The sequence below is a fragment of the Vombatus ursinus genome, unplaced genomic scaffold (assembly GCF_900497805.2).
Source record: "Vombatus ursinus unplaced genomic scaffold, bare-nosed wombat genome assembly UNPS02011431.1, whole genome shotgun sequence".
Taxonomy (NCBI): domain Eukaryota; kingdom Metazoa; phylum Chordata; class Mammalia; order Diprotodontia; family Vombatidae; genus Vombatus; species Vombatus ursinus.
Genome location: NW_020951209.1, coordinates 3,440,179 through 3,460,899, shown reverse-complemented (window position 1 = coordinate 3,460,899; position 20,721 = coordinate 3,440,179). Strand labels below are relative to the sequence as shown.

Below are 20,721 nucleotides of genomic sequence, written 5' to 3'. Positions count from 1 at the left end.
AATTAGCAAGCATCCTGAGAGTATAATTTTTTTTTTTCTCATGCTTTACCTGCATAGTTTGGTTTGGGGGTTATTGTGGTTGGTGTTTTTTAACCTAAATGTTTGGACGCCTAAAATTCTTGTTCCCTGGTGTGTTGTTTTTTTTCCCTTAAGTTTGTTGACCATTTCCAAGAGAAGGGGTGGTGGGTGTTCTAATATTTTGTTTTTGTTGTTTGGAAAAGTTAAAGGTTTTTTTGTTGTTTGTTTTGTTTTGTTTTGTTTTAATGATTCACAAATCAGAACCTGATCCTACGCAGTGACAGTACTAATTTGTGCCGTCTCTCACAGCAGGTAGCCTTGCTTTCCTGTTGTAGAATAAATGAGTGTTTCTTGTGTACTTTCTACTCATCTCTTTCACCCTCCATCCCACTATTTTCACTGTGACTAAATTTAGCATCGCTCCCTCCCCCACCCCTATTTCATTTCTCCTTTCCTTTTCCCTTTTGTTATTTCTTTCATGAACATTTCGGGCTTATATAATTGCCAAAAACCTACTTTGGAGAAGAAAGAAGATTCTACCCTGTCTTGGGGGCAGCTCCAATATATATATTCCCCGCCCCCCCTCAAAAAAAAGTTCCCATATGATATTTTTAAAATTCCTGGGATTGAAGGCTTATGGTGTCACCACAGCACAAATCCTTTCTCTTTCCCTTGCCACGTCTGATTTGACTTACACATGAGTATGTTTGGTATTTGTTCTCATTTGCAGCAGTACACATCAGTAGGAAAAACTACGCTGCTTGCTTACTTTCAGAGCTCTTCCTAAACCTTATCCAGAGGCCCAAGTGTGCCTCTTACGAGAGACCCATCTGTGGGCGAGCCTTTCTCTCATTGCATGGGTTAGTTAGAGAATGACACTTATGAATGCAAAGACACTGTTTGCGTCACTGCATGGGTCACTTAGTTTCATGCAGTCCCTGATTTCAGGTATAATGGGTTTCTAGAAATAACGTTTCTAAACAAACCACCAGCAGAATCCTGGCTGTCCATGAGGTATTTCTTCATTGCCCATTCCATTGTCTTCATTATTAGATATCAGTGGAAAATGGTGAGTGAGTGAAGAAAGGTCATAAGATATGAAATAGGTATCTTGATAAGGCAGATTTGAATGAATTTTCCCTTTGCTGAGCCAGAGTTCTAGGTTGCTTTAGGTGGCTTTGCTTTGACCCAATCCTCTATTCACCTCGAGAACCAAAATAGCAGGGACGATTAAAAAGCCAAAGGTCAAATCCTGTCTCTAACATATTAGCTGTATATCTATGTGACAAGTCACATAACCTCTCAGAAACTGGGTTTCCTCATCTGTAACTTGGAGAGAATGATGCCTGTAGTACCAGGCCTTCACAACACTGAGGCTCAAATGTATGGGGAGAACTTTGCAAACTTTAAAACATTCTCATTGGGATTGTTCTCACAGTGAGTAAAAGCACCTGTGTGTTATCTCCATCAGTGACAGTGTAACCACCATACTTGTACCCAGAGATCACCATTCCTGGTGGTGCTATGTGAGAAAACAGAAATGGCAGTAAGGAAATAAAACAAACAAACAAATAAACAGGAAGAACAGCTAGACCCGAGCAAGTATCCCTCAAGGAAGTCTGGGCTGAAGGTGACAAAGTTTTGAGAGTGTTGAAAGATCAAATCTCAAGATATCTCAAAAGCCAGAAAAATCTAAATAGTCTTAAAAAAAAAATGAATGTTCTCACTGTGAAAAAAGGCAGTCATGAGGATATGAGTAAACTAACCACCGTGTCATTTGCCTGCTTTCTCATTTCAACAAAATCTTCATGAAAAAAAAAAAGTGTACATGTATCAAGATTATCCTTAATGAAAGTATGAGGATGGAGTAGGCAAGCTTTTATAATAATAGCTAGATGAACAACAACAACAACAACAACAATAATAATAGGAATGATTAGTATTTATAAGGGCAGCTAGGTGGTGCAGTGGATAGAGTTCCAAGCCTGGAGACCGGAAGACTCATCTTCCTGAGTTCAAATCTGACTTCAGAAACTTACTAGCTGTGTGACCCTAGGCACAACCCTGTTCACCTCAGTTCCTCATCTATAAAATGAGCTGGAGAAGGAAATGACAAACCACTCCAGTATCGTTGCCAAGAAAACTCTAGATGGAGTCACAAAGAGTCAGACTTGAATGAAAACAATTCAACAACAAAAGGAACAATAAAATTAAATGAAGGTTTAGAAAACAGAGTACATGCACAAAATGTACTCCTGCCAGAAAGAGACACAATGGCATGAAAAATATCAAAGAAGTATAGAAATGGTGATGGGCTTGTCATGTCATGTCATGAGGATGAGATATAACAAATAGACATTCCACACACCACATTGGTATCAGCATCATTTCAAGATCCAGAGAAAGGTCCTCAGCGTGATAGCAGCCGTCTCCGTGCCTTATTAGAAAATTTCCTGACCTCTTGTGGGGCTGAAAAAAAATCATTATCTATTGATATCTATTTACTTTTACATCCCAGTCATTTTTTACCAACCTTTCCATATTTAATGTTTCCTTGTGACAAAGAAAAACAAGAAAAAACAGTCAAGATAGTGACCGTAGGGGCAGTGAGGTGGAGTCAGGAGGACTTGAGTCCAAATCCGGTGCCAGACCAGACACTTGACACTTACTAGCTGTGTGACCTTGGGCAAGTTACTTAACTCCAATTGCGCGCACCCCCCCTCCCCCCCCAAAAAAGATAATGACCTTATCTGACAAGATTGAGGCAGTATGCTTCATTATTTTTTTTCTAGCACCTTCATTGATTTCCTAATTACTCAGACATCTTCAGAATCTCTTCCGTTATATTGTTGTGATCATTGTGGATATCGTTCTCTTGCTTCTACTTGGTTAACTCTATATCAGTTCATACAGATCTTCCCACGTTTCTCTGAATAGCTTTGTGGAGGGTTCTCCCCTGAAATATTGTGGTCACCACTTGCTTTTGTTTGTCTCTAGTATAAGGGAAAGTGTTCTGACTTTGAGGTCATAGGACCTATGTTCAGATCCTGCTAACCTGTGTGACTTTGGGCAAGTCAGTTAACTTCCCCGGGCCTCAGTTTCCTCATCTGTGAAATAAGGAATTTGGATTAGTTGGCTTCTGAAGTCCCTTACAACTTTAAATCTAGGATCCTATGACTTTTAAAAAAGTTTTATTGATTGATGCCTTTTATTTTTCTATATCACAGTCATTTCCAGTTATGCAACCCTGACCCTTCAGGGAGCTTTCTTTTGTAATCAAGAAAAAAGGTTAAGGGAAACCAACCGGGCCCAACCACCATGTTAGACAACTTAAGCACCATTCCATGTCTCTATCACCCCATTTCCCCAAGGAAAGGAGGGAGGCATACTTCTTTATCTCTCCTCTGGGCCCTAGATTGGCATTCGGATTCATCCTTCAATCCACTGCTAGGTGGATAAACATAGTTCAGATGTTGTCACCTCTCCCTCTCATAAACCATTCATGGCTCCTCATTTCTTATTGATTCCTTGGATTTCCACAGTCTGTCCTTGACCTAACTTTCTAACCCTGCCTTCCACAGAACCCTTTCATTTCATCCCAGGCTCCAGTAAGACTGAATTAACTACTCACTGATTCCCAAATGTGCTTATCATCAGGAGATTGGGTAAATAAGGACTGGGAAGTGAGTGGGAGGTGGGAAGGGGAAAGACTGCCTTCTATGACTCTTCCTCGGAGTGGGATTTGTCAACATGTGGAGCTGTTGATTGCACTGACATTTCTGCTGAGGGATTTAACAATGTTGGGGAAGCAAGATGCGGGATCATTTGACATGAGCATATTAATCATGTTACTGGAGTACATGTTAAGAGAGAGAGGTAGAATGGCACTTGCAGTGTTATTTTGGGTCTCCTTCCCTTCTCTTGTCATTGTGGGGCTGGGGGTATGTAAGGAAGGTGTGTCTAGATCAGTGCAGGTTAATGCTTTCTGTGAAGTCATGAGGTGGCAGATTCCACCCAGCTCAGCAATCTGGAGAAAGAGGTACTCCTTGGGGCCCTAAGCAGCCTGAGACCTCCATGTATTTCAGATCTCAGAGTCAACATTTAGGCTTTTTTCTCCTCTAATCTGTGAGAAGTGAACATAGTTTTTTGGAAAGAAGAGGAGATAGGTGTTCTGGTCCTTTCTCTAGCTCTGGTTATATTAATAACAACGATAATCATATTTGTTAAGCACATTATAAACAGTTTATCATTTGATCCTCAGAACAACCCTGTGAGGCAGGTGTTGTTATTATCCCATTTTATAGCTGAGGGAACTGAAAGAGGTTTAAGTGACTTGCCCAGGGTCACACAGCTGGTGTCTGAGGCCAGATTTGAATTCAGATCTTCCCTGACTGCAGGTTTAAGATGAGTCACAAAGCCTTTATATACCTCAATTTCTTCATTTCAAGAGTTTTCCCCTCTTTTACCTCTTTTGTATGTTTGGTCATACTATTTCCTAAACCTGGAATACCTTTCTAGGCAATTTTGTACTCAGAGCCCCTGGGGACTGAGGCCCTGAGACTTTAGGAAAGTTTGTTAACTTCTCTGGCCCACAATTTTCTCTAGATAATCTCCTGGCCCCTGGAGCTCTAAATACTATGAGTCCTGCACCCACCCCGATTTCTGCCTATTGAACTCCTTTCTCTTTCAAAATTTATCTCAAATCCCAACCTCTTCATTCATGAAGATTTTACTAATCCCCTAAATCCAATGGGGAAAGGGGTGGGGCGGCAACCAGGTGATTCAGTGGGTGGAGTGGCAGGCTTGGAGTCAAGAAGGCTCATCTTCCTGAGTTCAAATCTAGCCTTGGACACTTTCTAGTTGTGTGACCCTGGACAAGTCACTTAACCCTGTTTGTCTTAGTTTCCTCATCTGTAAAGTGAGCTGGAGATGGAAATAGCAAACCGCTCCAGTATCTTTGCCAAGAAAACCCCAGATGGGGTCACAAAGAGTCGGACACAACTGAACAACCACAGATCCAATGAGATCTCTCAACTTGGAGCCTGTATAAGCTTTCTGTTCCTCTTTTATTGTACTACAACACTTTTAAATTTATTTGTGGACATACCTTGACCCCTGTTCTTGACCACAGGATCTTTCAGGGCAGGATGGTCTTACTACTCGTCCTGATGCCTTGTCATTGAGCCTTGTGTAAACCAGGCACTCAGTAATATATTTTGGATAAATGAATGAATAAATATAAAGCACTTGTTAGTACTATCAAGTCTACATTTGTATAGTGAGTGGGTATTGTTTCAAGGATTTCCCTTCTACTCTACTGACCCTCCCTGAAATCAGGCATAGCCCCTCCAAACTATGGTGCTGTGACAAATGCAGGCTAACCCACAAATGCAGTTCCTTCCACTGCTACCTTAATCGCTTTATCTGAATAATATATGTTGCCTTGAGAGCACTTCAGCATATTTGAAAGAAGCAGATGTCAGAGCAGGATAGATTTAAAGTTGGAAGACACCTTAGATACTATCTAGTCCAACCCCATTTTATAGTTGAAATTAAGCAACTTTTCCCAAAGTTATACAGGTACTAAGTAGCAGATTCAGGATTTGAACTCCAGCCTTCTGACTCCAAATTCAGTGCCCTGTCCACTGTGCCAACAGTGCATCTCAGAGGCAAATGACTCCCACAGTTTTCAAAGAGTCAGAGCTCTCTAACACTGGTTCTAGATACTGCCATTATCCCCATTTTTACTGATGAGGAAACTGAGGCAGGGAGAGATCAAGTGGTAGTATTTGAAGCAGGATTTGAACTCACTTCTTCCTGACTCCCAAGTCCAGCACTCTGTCTACTTCATCACATAGCTGTTTTAGGAATGTGATGATTATTATTGTTAAAAATAATAAAATAGGTTTTATATACTAGCCTAGAAACCTACCATAGTCCATCACTTTTATTCCTGCCACACGTTCCTCCTTCAGTCTTGATCCAGTGGTTAACTTATTATATAATATCTCAAATTCTGGAACTCATTATCTTCTTCCTTAACGCTGACCCCTTCTCCAGTTTTTTTTTTTTATTTCTATCGAGGGCCATGCCATCTTACCATTTACCCAAGTATCCACTCACTATACAAATGTATACTTGATGGATGCTAAGAAGTGCTTTATATTTATTCATTCACCAGTTTTTCAATGTTACGACATTGGAGCGATCTCAGCCTCCTTTCTGTCCCTCACCACTGATGTTCAATCAGTTACCAAATCCTGTGGATTCTACCTCCAGGACATTTCTCAAATCCATTAGCTTCTCTCTATGTGTACTGGTAACATCTGTTCAGGTCCTTGTCACTTGTTGCCTAAGTTACTATAATAGCTTCCTACATTATCTCCCAGCTTATAATCTCTTCCCTCTCCAGTCTGTGCTGCATAAATTTATGACAGTTTCATTTAAAAATCTAATTTGGCTAGAATACAGCCTAATGATTTTGTATTTATGCTGGAGTTAACCTGGTCCTTACAGTCGTCCTCCATCTTGCTCCTTCTCATCTTTGCAGGTTTATGGTAAATTACTCTCCTTTCACACATTCTGTGTTCTAGCCAAGTTAGACTACTAGCTGTTCCCTGAACTTGCCATTACCACCTCCCTGTTCTCTGTGCATTCATTTGCATAAACTCTCCTCCTTACCGGGAATGTTTTTCCTTCTCTCTCCGCCTCCTCTCAACTCTTATCTTCTTTCCAATTCAACTCCCATGCCATTTCCTTGGTGAAACCTTCCCCATATGGGAACTTGACCATGCTTCCTCCCTGCTCAATTTATGTTTGTATTTGCTTGTTTGGACACATGTTGTGTCTTCCAAGTAGGCTAGGAATTCCTTTAGGGGAAGACACTGATAAACTGGAACATGTCCAGAGAGGACAGATAGGATGTTAGCAGCCTTGGGATCAAGGGTAGTTTGAAGAAACTGAGAAAAAAACTGAAAATGTTTAATAGTAGGTAATAATAATCACTAGCATTTATATGGTGCCATAAGGATTAGAAAGTGCTTTCCAAATAAATATTACCTCATTTTATCCTTACAATAACCCTGGGAAGTGGGTGCAATTATTCTCATTTTGCAGATGAAGAAACAGAGTCAGACAGGTTAAAGGGATATGCTGGAGATCTCAGCTAGTAGGTATCTGAGGCTGAACTCATATTTTCCTGACTCTATGTTTGGCTCTCTGTTCACTGCACCACCTGGTCTAGAGAACAACAGGCTCAGAGGGGACATGGCAGCTGTCATCAAGTTTTTGTAGGGCGGTCATTTGGAAGGAAGGATTAGACCTATTCCAGTTGACTCCAGAGCACAGAACTAGAAACAGAGAGGCAGATCGAGGCTTGAATTGGGAAAAACTTACTAATATTAAGAGTCATCCAAAAGTGAACTCATCCACATTGGGTTACCCAACTATTAAAGGCTTACTGGACCACTTAGTTGATATGTTATAGGGGGAATTCTTGTCCAAGCTGAACTCAGTCATCTCTCTGGTCACTTTTCCAACTCTTCAGATCACTCATTTGTAATCATTATATTTTTATCTTTTTATCTTTAGCCTCTAGCATAGTGGATTGCATATAGTAGCCACTTAATATTGTTGCTGTTCAGTTGTGTCTGATGCTTTGTGGCCCCATTTGGGGTTTCCTGGAAGAGATACTGGGAGTGGTCTGCCATTTCTTTCTCTAGCTTATTTTATAGATGAGGAAACTGAGCCAAACAGAGTTAAGTAACTAATCCAGAGTCACACAGTAAGTGCCTGAGGCTGGAGTTGAACTCAGGCCTTCTAGACTCCAGGCCTGGCACTCTATCCATTGTGCTACCTAGCTGTCCCAGACACTTAATAGACACTTGTTTAATGGAAATGAACATTGGTTCTGTGCAGTAATTTATTCCAAGGGTCTAAACCAGCTGACACGAACTTGTGTAACATAATCTGTTCATAGCTTGGTAACTGTTTTGTGTTTTATCTCATGGTCCAGAGGTGGGGAACCTGCGGCCTCGAGGCCCCTTGTAAAGTTTGGATTCAGTCGAAGGGCTGCACTTGAGGACCTAGAGGGCCACATATAGTCTCGAGGCCGCAGGTTCCCCTCCCGTCATAGTCCGTGAGCCTCTTGGAACCTTCCTGACAATGCCCTGATGGCTTCCACTCACAACTTGAGGAATACTGAATTAATTAATATCTCCACACCGCCTTTTGACCATGTGATTCTACTATTAGGTGACTAAAGGTCATACCTTAGGCAAAAACAGACTGGCAGTATGTCACATACTTGGACAGTCACCAAACACCCCCACTCTTTTATTTCTCTCACTCCTTTTCTTTCCCTTCAGTTTTATTTTGGGTCCTATGACCTCAGCCTTCTCTACCCCTCAGTGGTTCAACACACAATTGAAGGCTACTGTTTAAGTAACCAGGAAGCATCACACGATGCTTCAGTGCCCTGGCAAGCACCATCCATTCTGGTAAACCTGGAGTAAGTGGGTGGTGGCTCCCCATCATCTATCCTTCCTGCCCCGCTTTTGTGCTCACCCACATCCTAGAAGTCCTCAGACTCCCTGGTTATTTTCCCTCTCGCTATTTCCTGAACCTGACCCTATATAGGCCACCTTGCTTCTAATGAAATCTAGTCACCAAATTCTATTAACCATCCTGTCCCACCTTTTCCTTGCGACCGGATGAAAGATGACTTGCTTTAGCAGAGCCTGTGGGATAGTAAAAGGAGGCCACTCTCAGCTAGCGTTTGTATGGAACTTTAAAGTTTGCAAGGTGAGGTAAAGGCATTTAATCCTCACAACAGAGCTGTGAGCGAGGAAGTGGCCTGTCCAGGATCCCACAGCTAAGTAACTGAGGCAGCCCTTGGCTCTCCCTGACTTCCCATTCTAAGGCTCTATCCACTCCACCCACACGTGGAGTATAGCCTACAGTGTATACAGATTGCATTATTTGTAGTGTATAGATTACAGTCATTTGGAGCCTGGGGAAAGAAAGCCAATTCCTTCATGTAGTTTTGCATATTTTTCCCATTCTGAGAAACTTGCAGATAACTAGTTTGTTTAGGCTGGGTTCAGCAGGGTGCCAATGAATTTTAAGCCTTTGAGCCTTGGAAATTAGAAGTTTTCTTTTAGCCCCTTTCACTGTTGCTTTTGAAATTCTAGGAACCTCTGGTTTCTTGTTTATGACCTCAAATGTGTATGAATCATAAACTCCAGACTGGGACAGTTTCCTCCCCTTGCAAAGGAAACTGGTTACAGTTGGCAAGCTGTGGAGATGTACAGGGTCAATGGAAAGTCACAGGGCCATGTCTCCGCAGCAGCTCTGAGTGGGAGCTGCAGGGCTTGGGGAAGGGGAGCTGAGCTGGGAAGGAATATGTGAGGGTACGGGGCCTTATAGGTGAGAACCAAAAAAGAGGAGAGAAAATATTCTGGACTCTGCCTCCCTTTTCTCTAGGAATTAAAAACATCTTTCCCAGCCCCTGTAGAGTTTAAGAGTAACTGGGAAACTGATAAACTTTTGTAATTTTCATAATTCCTTTTAATCTTTTTGTGAAATTGTTCTGAGAAGCAAACAGCTCTGGGAGTATGTAGAAAGCAGGAGAGTAAAGTGGAGGTAGTGAGTTCAAATCCTGCTTCAGACATTTCCTAGCCGTGTGATTGGAGGCAAATCACTTAATCTATGTCCCAGTTTGCTCATCAGTAAAATGAGGGAATTACCATTCTAAGTTCCGTTCCATCTCTAAATCTGTGATCCTATCAACCCAGGTTACTGAGTTATCTGTTAGTATCATTTACAAAATCTCTTGACATTTTCTTTTCCTTTTCATCTAAAGCTTTGAGAGCCTTGGGGGGAGAAGAGTAAGTGTTTGACTAAATTTTATTTTTACTTTTCTAAATGAAAATCTGATCTTTTCCTTTATTTTCTACTGGAAATTTTCTAGTCTGAAAGTCATGGCATTAGTCAGACCTCAAAGCATTTGGGATTTGTTGGTTATTATTTATAATAGAACTTAATTTAAGTTGGATCTTAATGAATCTTAAATAAGGGATCTCTTCTGATGAACAAAAGGAAATGAGGCTAGAAAATATATCTTTAATTCACATGGAGAGGGGCAACAGAGTCCAGAATGCTTTTTTTTCCTCGTTAATATTCACCTGTAAGGCCCAGTTTTATTTGGAGATTTTTGGTAAAGAGAGGAGATTCTGTATTTACATAAGCTTTCTACAAAGAAATAGGATTTAGTCATGATGGTTGGGAGTGTTGCACTTAAAATCAGATTTGGCTTCAAATCCTATCTCAGACTCTTAATTGTGTGATCACAGACAAGTCAGTTAACCAGTATGAGCCTCACTTTCCTAATTTGTAAAATGATATCAGTCCCTATGTTACCTATTTCACAGATGTCTGGAAAGCACGGTGTAGAACTTAAAGCACTCTGTAAATGCTTATCATCATCATCATCATTATTATTCATCAAGAATGATAACCTTTCTTTCCCTTCTTCCACTTCCGCACAAAGAAATTATGTTAGGTTTTATCCATTGTTGTTTTCTCTTCCTATATTGGGAACTTCCAAATGAGAGCAGCAACATGGATTCCTTCCCAGTTTTCCATCTGGGCAAGTCACCAAGAACAAACCCAGACATCAAGGCCAGACCAAAAAAATCTTGCCTTAGACAGAGGACTCCTACATCTGGGAGATTTAATGCACCCACTGTCCGCTCAGTGTATTTCCTGTGTCCGGAGCGTCTCTGCCTGCCGGCTCTGGTCTCTAACTTTCCATACCCTGCTGCCAACTTATAATAACAGAGACAGGCAGCAGGGTAAGAATGTCATAACCCACTCTGCACGTGGTTGCATGCTTTGCAAACTGAAACAAAGCTTAGCAAGTCTGATTGTAGGCCTTTTAGCCTTGAGAGTGGCCGTGTCCCAGACCACTAGGAGCCTGGAATTAAGTACCATCAGGTCCAGTTCTTTTATCGTCTTCATCAAGTACTTCCTTTCAGAGTTGGTATCTGCAGATAAATAAATAAATCTCATTCTCCCAAGTTGTGTTCCTTGGCCACACAGAAGCTCAGCCATAAGAAAAATCTGAAGTGGCTTATCCAGGGCTGTGCCTCTCTCTTTCCTTGTTCCCAAAGCTGGGCAGGACCAGAGTAGAATCTCCACAGGAGATCACATCACTTCCTCTTTCAGCATGGCACCAAAGTTTGCCTTCCTTTCCTAGCCTTCCCAGACTTCCTATGGCTTGCCCTGGATACACCCACACACAGTCAGCTTTGAAGCCCAGCACATCAAAGGATACCTGCAGGTAACCAGGGTGCTGACCGAGTAGCTGCTTCCTTTCTGAAATTTGTAAGGAGGGAAACGGGTTCAGGAAATAGGATACATGCTTCTCAGAAAATCTTTGTGTATGTGTAAGCTTTAATAACTCAGGATGATAGAAACCATCTGTATGTGGAATTGGAAAGGAAATTTATTAAGCTTTAGGACAACTACATTACACAGTTGTATACAATGTATTTTTTATTCAGATCCTGCCACAGCATCTCAGACTTTTCAGAAAAGTCACTATTGAGTAATGGAAAAAGTAAAGAAAATAAAGGAAAAAAGACTTGGGATTGCATTCTGGCTCTGCCCCTTAACTACCATGGGCAACTCACTTAGCATTAAGTATCTTGGGTTATGAAATGGGTGTAATAATATTTATACTCTCTATCTCCTAGAGTTTCTCAAATAAGAGTTACTCAACAGGATTTGGTGTTTCATTGAGGTAGATGTTTCCACCAGTGATGCTTATCTCAGTCCATCCATACCTGCCTATCCTACACAGCTCTTGTCCATGACTTCCCATAAGACCACCACCTCCCATGTTTGAGACCTTCCTTATCTTTCCCTAATACCCTAAGTAAACCAGTGGAGTACTCAGATTGTCTGGTGAGTTACTAATCTCTCAGCCTCCCCACAAGACCAGCCCATCTTTTTCAATCACATAATCCTTTGGTGGTATCATATTGTTTGTTCTTTATAAATCTTTGGTATGTGATGCAGCCTTCTCACACCCACTGATTGCCTCTGAACAATATTAAATTTTAATTCTTTGGAAATGATAGTTACAGTATCCCTTGCTTCATAACCATGAAGTAATATGGAAGACCAAATCAGCTAATGTATGTAAACTTTGTCTACATAAATGTAAGTTAGTATTATTATCTTTCCACACACAAAAAATTGCTTATCATAGATAAGATTGACTTCACTCTGGCAAGCAAATGCAAGTTTATGAAATAATAAATCCATATAGATTATGAAAAGAAAATTCAATCCTTATTACCTGAAAGTTTATGTATTGTTTGTGTTAAGATCTGTAATCAGGATGGACTGTGCCCCAGGGTACCAAAATTAAAGGGTGCTTACTACACTTATACTCCTTCAGTGAGTCAAAACTACTAAGCTTAACACCTAATTAGCAAAAATAATTAGTTAAAATATGAAGCTACTAGCTGGAGTATACTTCCCTGGCCTCTCTCTCTTTTTCCCCTCCATGACAGAATTCCCAACAGCAGGTAGCTTTGTTAAGCCCAACCCCTACCCCGATACTCACACATACATAGGCCAGCGCCCTGGGGTCTCTTCCTCCATGATAACGTGTGTTCCATGTGGGTCAAGATCTTCATCTCCCCTCACATCGAACCAGCCTCCCCACAACTGAATATTTGTTTAAAAACTATTTTAGGGTGCTTTTCATGATATATATCCCAGGCCCATTTTGTGGTACTTGCCATGGGAGCCAGAATTGCTAATTAGGCTGTTTCTGCCACACTTATAACCTATGCTTTTAGTGATGTCAAACCTGCATAAGCACTGTAATGAAGTACTTCTATGTATTTTGTGTGTGTGTGTGTGGAATAAAGTAGAGAAATTAGTATAAGCGTCTCAATCTGTGTAGGCACAAAATAATGCCCAGTGGTGAGTTGAAAAATTCTTGAAAACTTAGCCTTTTGACCTCAAAGAGTTTAAGGTTTAACAGTCATGAAAAATGTGCCTTTTGCCCACTATTTCACATGATAAGTGACCTCTACTCGTAGCTCAAAATTTCTACCTTCTGCTAACTATAACTATAAAAAGCTATAAGAATTTCATGCTGCAATTTCTTCCTATTCAATCTGGGGAACAAAGGTTTTCTTCTAGGGTTTTTTTTTTCAATCTTCTGCTTCCTGAACCCCACCAGGTTCCCAAATCCTCTTTAGGTTACCCTAATAAAAGTATATGTGTGAACAAAGTTGATTTCTTTGGATGCATCAGAGTTTGGGGGAAGAGAAAAGAGAGAAAAACCTAACCCTTGTAGGATATACATATGTATACATACATACACACACACATATATATAGTATATATAATATATACTATTTATTTGTGTATGTGTGTGTGTACACACACACACACATATATATGTAATACACACACACACACACACACACACACACGTAAATGTAAGCAAAACAAATTCCCACATTGGCCACATTTGAAAATTAGTCCATCCCCTCTTGGTCAGGAAGTAAGTAGCCTGCTTTATCATGTTTGGTTATTACATTGATCAGAGTTCTTCAGTCTTTCAAAGTTGTTTGTCTTCATTATGTTGTTGCCATACTGTAAAAATTGTTATCCTGATTCTCAGCTCACCTCTCTAGGTTTCTCTGAAACAATCCTTTTCATCATTTCTTTTGTTTTAATATATTTCTATTTATTTCATTAAAAAGTTCCCAATACATGTAAAAAATTTTAACATTTTTTTTTTAATTTTGAGTTCCAAATTTGCTCCTTTCCTCCTCCTGCCCTTCCCCCACCTTGAGAAGGCTAGAAATACAATATCGCTTATACATATGAAGTCATCCAAAATATATTTCCATATTAGCCGTGTTGCAAAAGAAATTATGCATACACACACACACACACATACACAAAGAAAATTTTAAAAATTTGCCTCAATTTTCATTCAGACGTCATTAGTCCTCTTTGTGGAGGTAGATAGCATTTTTCATCATGGGTCCTTGAGATTGTCTTGGATTGTTGTCTTGATCAGGGTCGATCATCCTAACAATAGTGCTATTACTATGTACAATTCACCATTTCTTAAAGTACAGTAACATTCCATTACATTCATATACCATACTTTGTTTAGCTATTCTTCAATTAATAGATACTGTGCAATCCCCCCCCGCCAACTTTCCAGTTCTTTGCTATAACAAAAAGAGCTTCTATAAATATTTTTGTGCACACAAATCTTTTTCCTCTTTATGTTTTTAGGATATAGACTTAGTACTGGTATCTCTGGGCCAAAGGGTATGCACGTTTTAGTGACTTTAAGGTCATTTTAGTAACAAAGTTCCAATTTAAATGCTGTTTCTGTTTACAAAATGAAAACTGAACATCTCGTAGTTATACTAAAATGTGAGTCTCTTGAAGCCTGGGGCCTTTCTGTGTATTCCTGGCACTTAACATAGTGCTTCAACCTTAGTAAGTACTTAACTACTTATTGACTGTTGACTGTAATGACTAAGCTTGGACTGGATAAGGTTCCTCATTAACCTGTCTCCTCAAAAAGCCTCTAACTTGCTTTTCTGGGTGAAGACGTCCAAAGTCAGATTACAGAGGGTTAGAAGAGAGGGAGATTAAAGGAAGTGGAAATGCTGATTACCGACAGCTTTCTCAAGGAATATGGCTGGGAAAGGGAGGAGAGGGGCTAGCTTTGCTTTGGAGAAGGGCTATTCTCTTCATCAGAGACTGGGGTCAAGGAGGAAATGGTCAGGAATGATGTCATGGGTTTGTGAGTTGAGTTGCAGAGAGGGAACTCTTGGCCCTACTCCCCACTTTGGCATTAGTGTCTCAAGACTGAAAGCCAGCTAGAGATTTAATCAAGTAAAAGAACTGGAGTTGAGATTACAGTCAATTTCGAATAGCCCAGAACCTAAATTGAACTTTAAAAATGCTGAATTCAGAGGAGGGAAGCTTCAGTAATGAAACCTTCCTACCTGTGTAAGTAACTTAAACCTCTCTGAGCATGAAGGAAGACTTAAGTCATTTGTAGAGGGGAATACCACATCAGTGAAGTCACAGAGGTTTGATACATTGACACCCTGTTCTGGCTAAATAAAGTCACTGATTTTGAAGGTAAAACAATTTTCTCAGTCCCATCTTTGTTTTATGTTATGGCCTAGGATCCATCGGTCATTGCTCTGGTCCTTGCTTATCACATCTGTGAAAATATACCCAGAGTATTGTGAAAATTTAATTCAACTAATATTTCCTAAGCACCTCGATGCTGGGATTAGGTAAGGCAGAGCTTTCAATCTAGGAAGGAGATGGGACACATACATGGATAACCATCTTATAGGTGTATGTGTGTCTGTGTGTGTGTATAAAATCGTGTATAATATATAAGTTTTATATGGAGACTTAAGCAGGAAGGAGCCATTACTGACTTAGGGAATTAAGGAAGGCTTCCTGAAGAAACTGGGAGTTCTAGAGTGGAACCTCTAAGGCCATTTCTAACTCTTAAGATTCTGAATTTCTTTAAACTAGCTATTGAAAAGAGGAGGGTGAAATAAGAGAAGGGTTGAGCATAGATATTTGAGGTTATTGTGCTTATAGGGAACTAATATGTGATTAAATATTTGTGGAAATTCTTGGTTTGTGTGGTGGGGAGGAAAGAATTGTAAGTATGTGTAACATGTAAATAAATCCTTTATATAATTAAAAACCTCTGAGAATGAGTACCCTGACCTCCTAGGAAGAAAGGTGCCACATTATACAGATATAAACTCTACTGACTTGCTTTATTTCAGCCTTTTTACCCCACAGCATTTTTGTTTTTTATTTATTTATTTGTTTATTTTTCACTTTTTCCCCAGATAATTGTGTCCAGAGATCTTCAAGGCCATCCGTGGAAAATATGCACCACAATCCTCCTACCATTGAACTCTTGCATCGTTCCAGGTCACCTATTACAACCAACCACCGGCCTTCCCCAGACCCTGACCAGCGGCCCATCCGGTCCCCGCTGGACAACATGATCCGCCGCCTTTCCCCATCTGAGAGGATCCCAGGACCAAGGCTTCACCAGGAGAACAACCACCAGGAGTCCTACCCTCTGTCAGTGTCTCCCATGGAGAACAATCACTGCCCACCCTCCTCGGAAGCCCACCCAAAGCCATGTAGCCCTCGTCAAGAGAACACTCGGGTCATTCAGCTGATGCCCAGCCCCATCATGCATCCCTTGATACTGAACCCCCGGCACTCAGTGGATTTCAAACAGTCCAGGCTGTCAGAGGACGGACTACATAGGGAAGGCAAGCCCATCAACCTGTCGCACCGGGAAGACTTGACGTATGTGAACCACATCATGGTATCTGTCTCCCCGCCAGAGGAGCATGCCATGCCTATTGGGAGAATAGCAGGTAAGCAGGAGCCAGGCTCCGTGGCTTCTTCTCCATCCCCAGTGTCAGCCAGGCCTCGCCATGACCAAGCTCAGGAGTCATCCTGTAGAGGCTTTGAAACAGCCTTACCCCACTCCCAACGAGGTGCCCTTCAAAATTGTGTCATTGGAAAAGTCTTCAGAGTAGCTGACAGAAAGCCCCTAACAAAGCCATTAATGAATGAGCTTCTGGGATGGGGTAGTTAATGATCCTCTAACATTCTTAAAAAACAAATGTCCAAAGTCCAGCCAAGAAGGGAAGTCAGAGAAGAGGCATGGCTGAGCAAAAACACCTAAAACGAAAGGTTTATGACTCCGCTAATGGTCCTGTTCTCAAATGTTTCCCGGGTAATTAATGACCAGACAGAGCATAAAGAAGCTTTGCGCCAGACGCGGGCCTTTAATAAGCTCTTCAGGTATCAGCTGGTGTGGCTTTCACCTTGGGAGGGTATAAGAACAGGATTGGGGCTGTCCAATCCAGGGCAGGTGCTCCATCCAGGGCAGGTGCTCCCGGGTCATTTGGTCAAAGGAAACCACACCCAATGTCTTCCTTGTGGTGACAACCCCGGATTTGCATAGCCAAGCCAAGAAATCAAGCCCAGGAGCTGATGGGAGCTTGTGACTTCAGCTTCTGCAATTATAACAAGAGAACTCAGCCTTCTCCTAAGCATGCAGGTTTACAAAGTACTTCAGGACATTCCTTTGAAGGAGGTAGTAGCATTAATGATAACCGCAACAACAACAATAACAATAACTGACATTCACATAGCACTTCGAAGTCTGTAAAGTACTTTATACATATTATCTCATTTGAATCTCACAATAACCCTGTGAGTTGGTGCTGTTACAGGTATTATTGTGCCAGTTTTATAGATAAGTAAATAGGTTGAGAGAGGTAAATAGATAGTGTGGTACTTTGGAAAGGGTTCAGGATTTAGAGTTACAGGATCTGGGTTCAAATTTGGGCTTTTCTCCTTATTGCCTGTGAGAGCCCAAACAAGTCACTTTATACATCTGGGCCTTAGTTTCTTCATCTAAAAAACGAGAAGATTGGTCTTGATGACTTTATGGTCCCTTCCAGCCCTCTGAGCCTATAACTCTTGCCAGTGGTCATGCAGCTAATAAGTGTTAGAGGCAGGATTTGAACCAAGGTCTTACCAACTCCAAGGCCACTTGGAGTCTGTCCACAGGCACACTGGGTAACACTCCCAAGTATTGCCTGATTAAAATGTGCCAGGAAAATAGTTAGCAAAATAAATAAAAATGCAATGGAACATAGATAATGTTAATATGTGGTTTTCTAAGTCAGTATGCTGTCATCAGATAGCCCTGCCTATGGTTTAGTGGCCCCCATTTTAATTTGAGTTTATCCAAGACCATACTGTTATTGTTGTTGAGTCATGTCCTACTCATGGGGTTTTCTTGGCAAAGATACTGGAGTAGTTTGCTATTTCCTTCTCCAGCTCATTTGATAGATGAGGAAACTGAGGCAAGCTTGGATAACTTGCCTAGGGGTCACACATCTAATGAGTGTCTGAGGCCAGATTTGAACTCAGGAAGCTGAGTTTTCTTGACTCCGGGCCCAGGGCTCTAGCCACTGCACCACCTAGCAGCCCTGCATCATACTGTCTCATTACAATTACGCTCATACAAATTCTCATTCAACAGGGAAGTTGGGTGATTTGCCCTTGGCCAACCAGCTTGTGGCCTAGCCTAGCCAGGACGAACTCATGCTTGCATCTGACTTTAAGAGGCAGTCATTAACACAGGTGAAATTGTGTGAGATTTTCCAGAAAACTACCCCTCTAGCCGCTTTGCAACTCCCATTTTTCTGAGAATGGTTCTGTCTGCCTCCTCCACTGAAAATTAGATGAGGAACAATCCCAGGAAAAAGACGTGAAGGTCCCTCCCATGGAGACCTGATTCAGCTGCTCCAGCATTGACTCATATCATTGAGAGTTGTCAGGCCTCATTTGTAAACCTAAATTTATCTCCAGTCCCACAGAAAGCTCAAGTGTCGTCTCACCTTTTTTGTTGTAAATAATTTACGTCATGAATGCTAGTTCAGGAAATAAAGAGTACAGAAAAATTTGGTTTGTGCTTTAAAAGAAACAGTGATGAGAAGAAGAGAAAAAAGCCAACATCTTTAGGTAAACACACTGGCAGCCCCCAAGTTACTAGGGGAAAGGCACAGGTTCAGCATGGTGTTGGCCTACTGTGTGAGCTTTGTTAGCCCATATTTCTATAGTAATTTAATACGAAGTACACTTTTGTGAGACCTGGAGTCAGGAAGACCCGAATTCAATTCCCACCCTGGACACTTACTAGCTGTATGACCCTGGGCAAGTCACTTAACCTCTGTTTGCCTCAGTTTTCCTCATCTATAAAATGGGGATAATAGCAGCACCTACCTCCCAGTATGGTTGTGAGAATCAAATGATATAGTAATTGTAAAGTGTTTACCTAGCACAGTGCTTGGCACAAAGTAGCACTATTATTACTACTAACATTATTATTGTTACTGTTATTTTTATCCCCCTCTTACATTAGAGGAAACCAAAGATCACAAAGGTAAAGTAACTTACCCAAGGTCATAGCTGGTAAAGGTTTATGATAATAATAGCTAATTTTACATAGCATTGTAAAGTTTACAAAGCACATATATATGTATGTATGTATGTATGTATGTATATATATAATCTCGTTCTGATCTTCACAATAACCTTGTGAGGTAGGTGCTATTGTTAACATCCTCATTTTATAGATGAGGAAACTGAGGCTAAGGGAGCTGAAGTGATTTGCCCAGAGTCACACAGCGAGTAAGTGTCTGAGGTAGAATTCAAACTCGGGTCTTCCTGGCTCCAAGTACAACATTCTATTCACTGCCCCTCCTAGCTATTTTTAGAGTCTTTAATGTTGAAGCTAGGATTTGAATTTGGGCATCCAGTGATCTTCCTGCCATGTCAGTTTTTTGGAGCCAGCCCTGTGATTTCATTGGTTTAGAGGAAATTCTGTCTCCCATGCTTTATTGGAAACAATCCAGCTTTGGTGGTTCCCGGGCAAGACTCTTCTTGGATCCTGTGGGACTGGCAGGTGGCCAGGATCAAGTTTCCAAGTGGTTTAGAGCAGGGGTGGGGAGCCTGCGGCCTTGAGGTTACATGTGGCCCTCTAGGTCCTCAAGTGCTGCTCTTTGAATCCAAACATCACAGAACAAATCCCCTTAATGAAAGGATATGTTCTATAAAACTTGGACTCAGTCAAAAGGCCATGCCCAAGGATCTAGAAGGCCAGATGTGGTCTCAAGGGTGCAGGTTCCCCACCTCTGGTTACAAGCCTCACTCAAAAATAAGAGTTGTCTGGGCATCCTGAACCCTGACTGCCGTTTGTTGCTGCGTTCCCCACATCAGACTTTCTGTGTAAAGTTCTCTACCCCCTGCCTATTCATTTGACATAACAGCTCTGGAACTCGAAGGGACTTCCATGTCTTCTAGTCTAGCCAGTCATTTTTACAAATGAGAAATCTGATATCCAGAGCCATTAAGTGATGTGCCCAAGGTCACACAGGTAATGAGTACAAGATTCTAACCTTCTGGCTCCAAATCCAGAGCAGATCTTCCATGAATGAATGAATGAATGAATGAAGAGCATTTATTAAAAGCTGACTTTGTATTTAGTAGTCACTGTGCTAAGCAGTGGGGATACATACAAGCAAACATGACAGCCCTTGCCCTCAGGGAGCTTACATGCTCTTTAGGGTTAACAACACACACAGGGTAGAAGGTGGGGGGAGTAGGCCCAGTGATTCCAAGTATGGGAAGAGGAGGAGGAGGAGGCCAGAAAATAGGCATCATTGTTTGGAGGTGGCTAATAAGTGGCATGGTGGGCCCAGAACCAGGTAAGATAAGGTAAAGCTCACCATTCGGACCCCAAAGTTCATATAAACCAAGGAAATTCCATATTAGACATATTTTACTTGGGAGTTTTGGTTCTGGACCTATTATTCATTGGCATAAGGAATGCCTTTTGAAAGAACACCTTCTCCCTGTACAGGTCACTAATTATTGTGTGCCTTATAGTCAGAGTGTCCTGGGGTGCTGAGGGGTTTGGTGATTTGTCCAAGGTCACAGAACCAGTCTATGTCAGGGGCAGATCGTGAACCCAGGTCCTCCTGACTTCAAGGCCAGCTCTCTACCATGCCA

At 41.3% G+C, this 20,721-nt stretch overlaps 1 protein-coding gene across 2 annotated transcripts in view; it reads left to right on the top strand.

The window, feature by feature from the left end:
- Positions 1–20,721, top strand: part of ETV6 (ETS variant 6) — a 335,835-nt gene that overhangs the window by 276,257 nt on the left and 38,857 nt on the right. For both annotated transcript variants that reach the window (XM_027856399.1, XM_027856396.1), the window contains exon 5: positions 15,960–16,505. In XM_027856399.1, the coding sequence (XP_027712200.1) occupies positions 15,960–16,505 (546 nt within the window). The remainder of the gene's footprint in view (positions 1–15,959; positions 16,506–20,721) is intronic.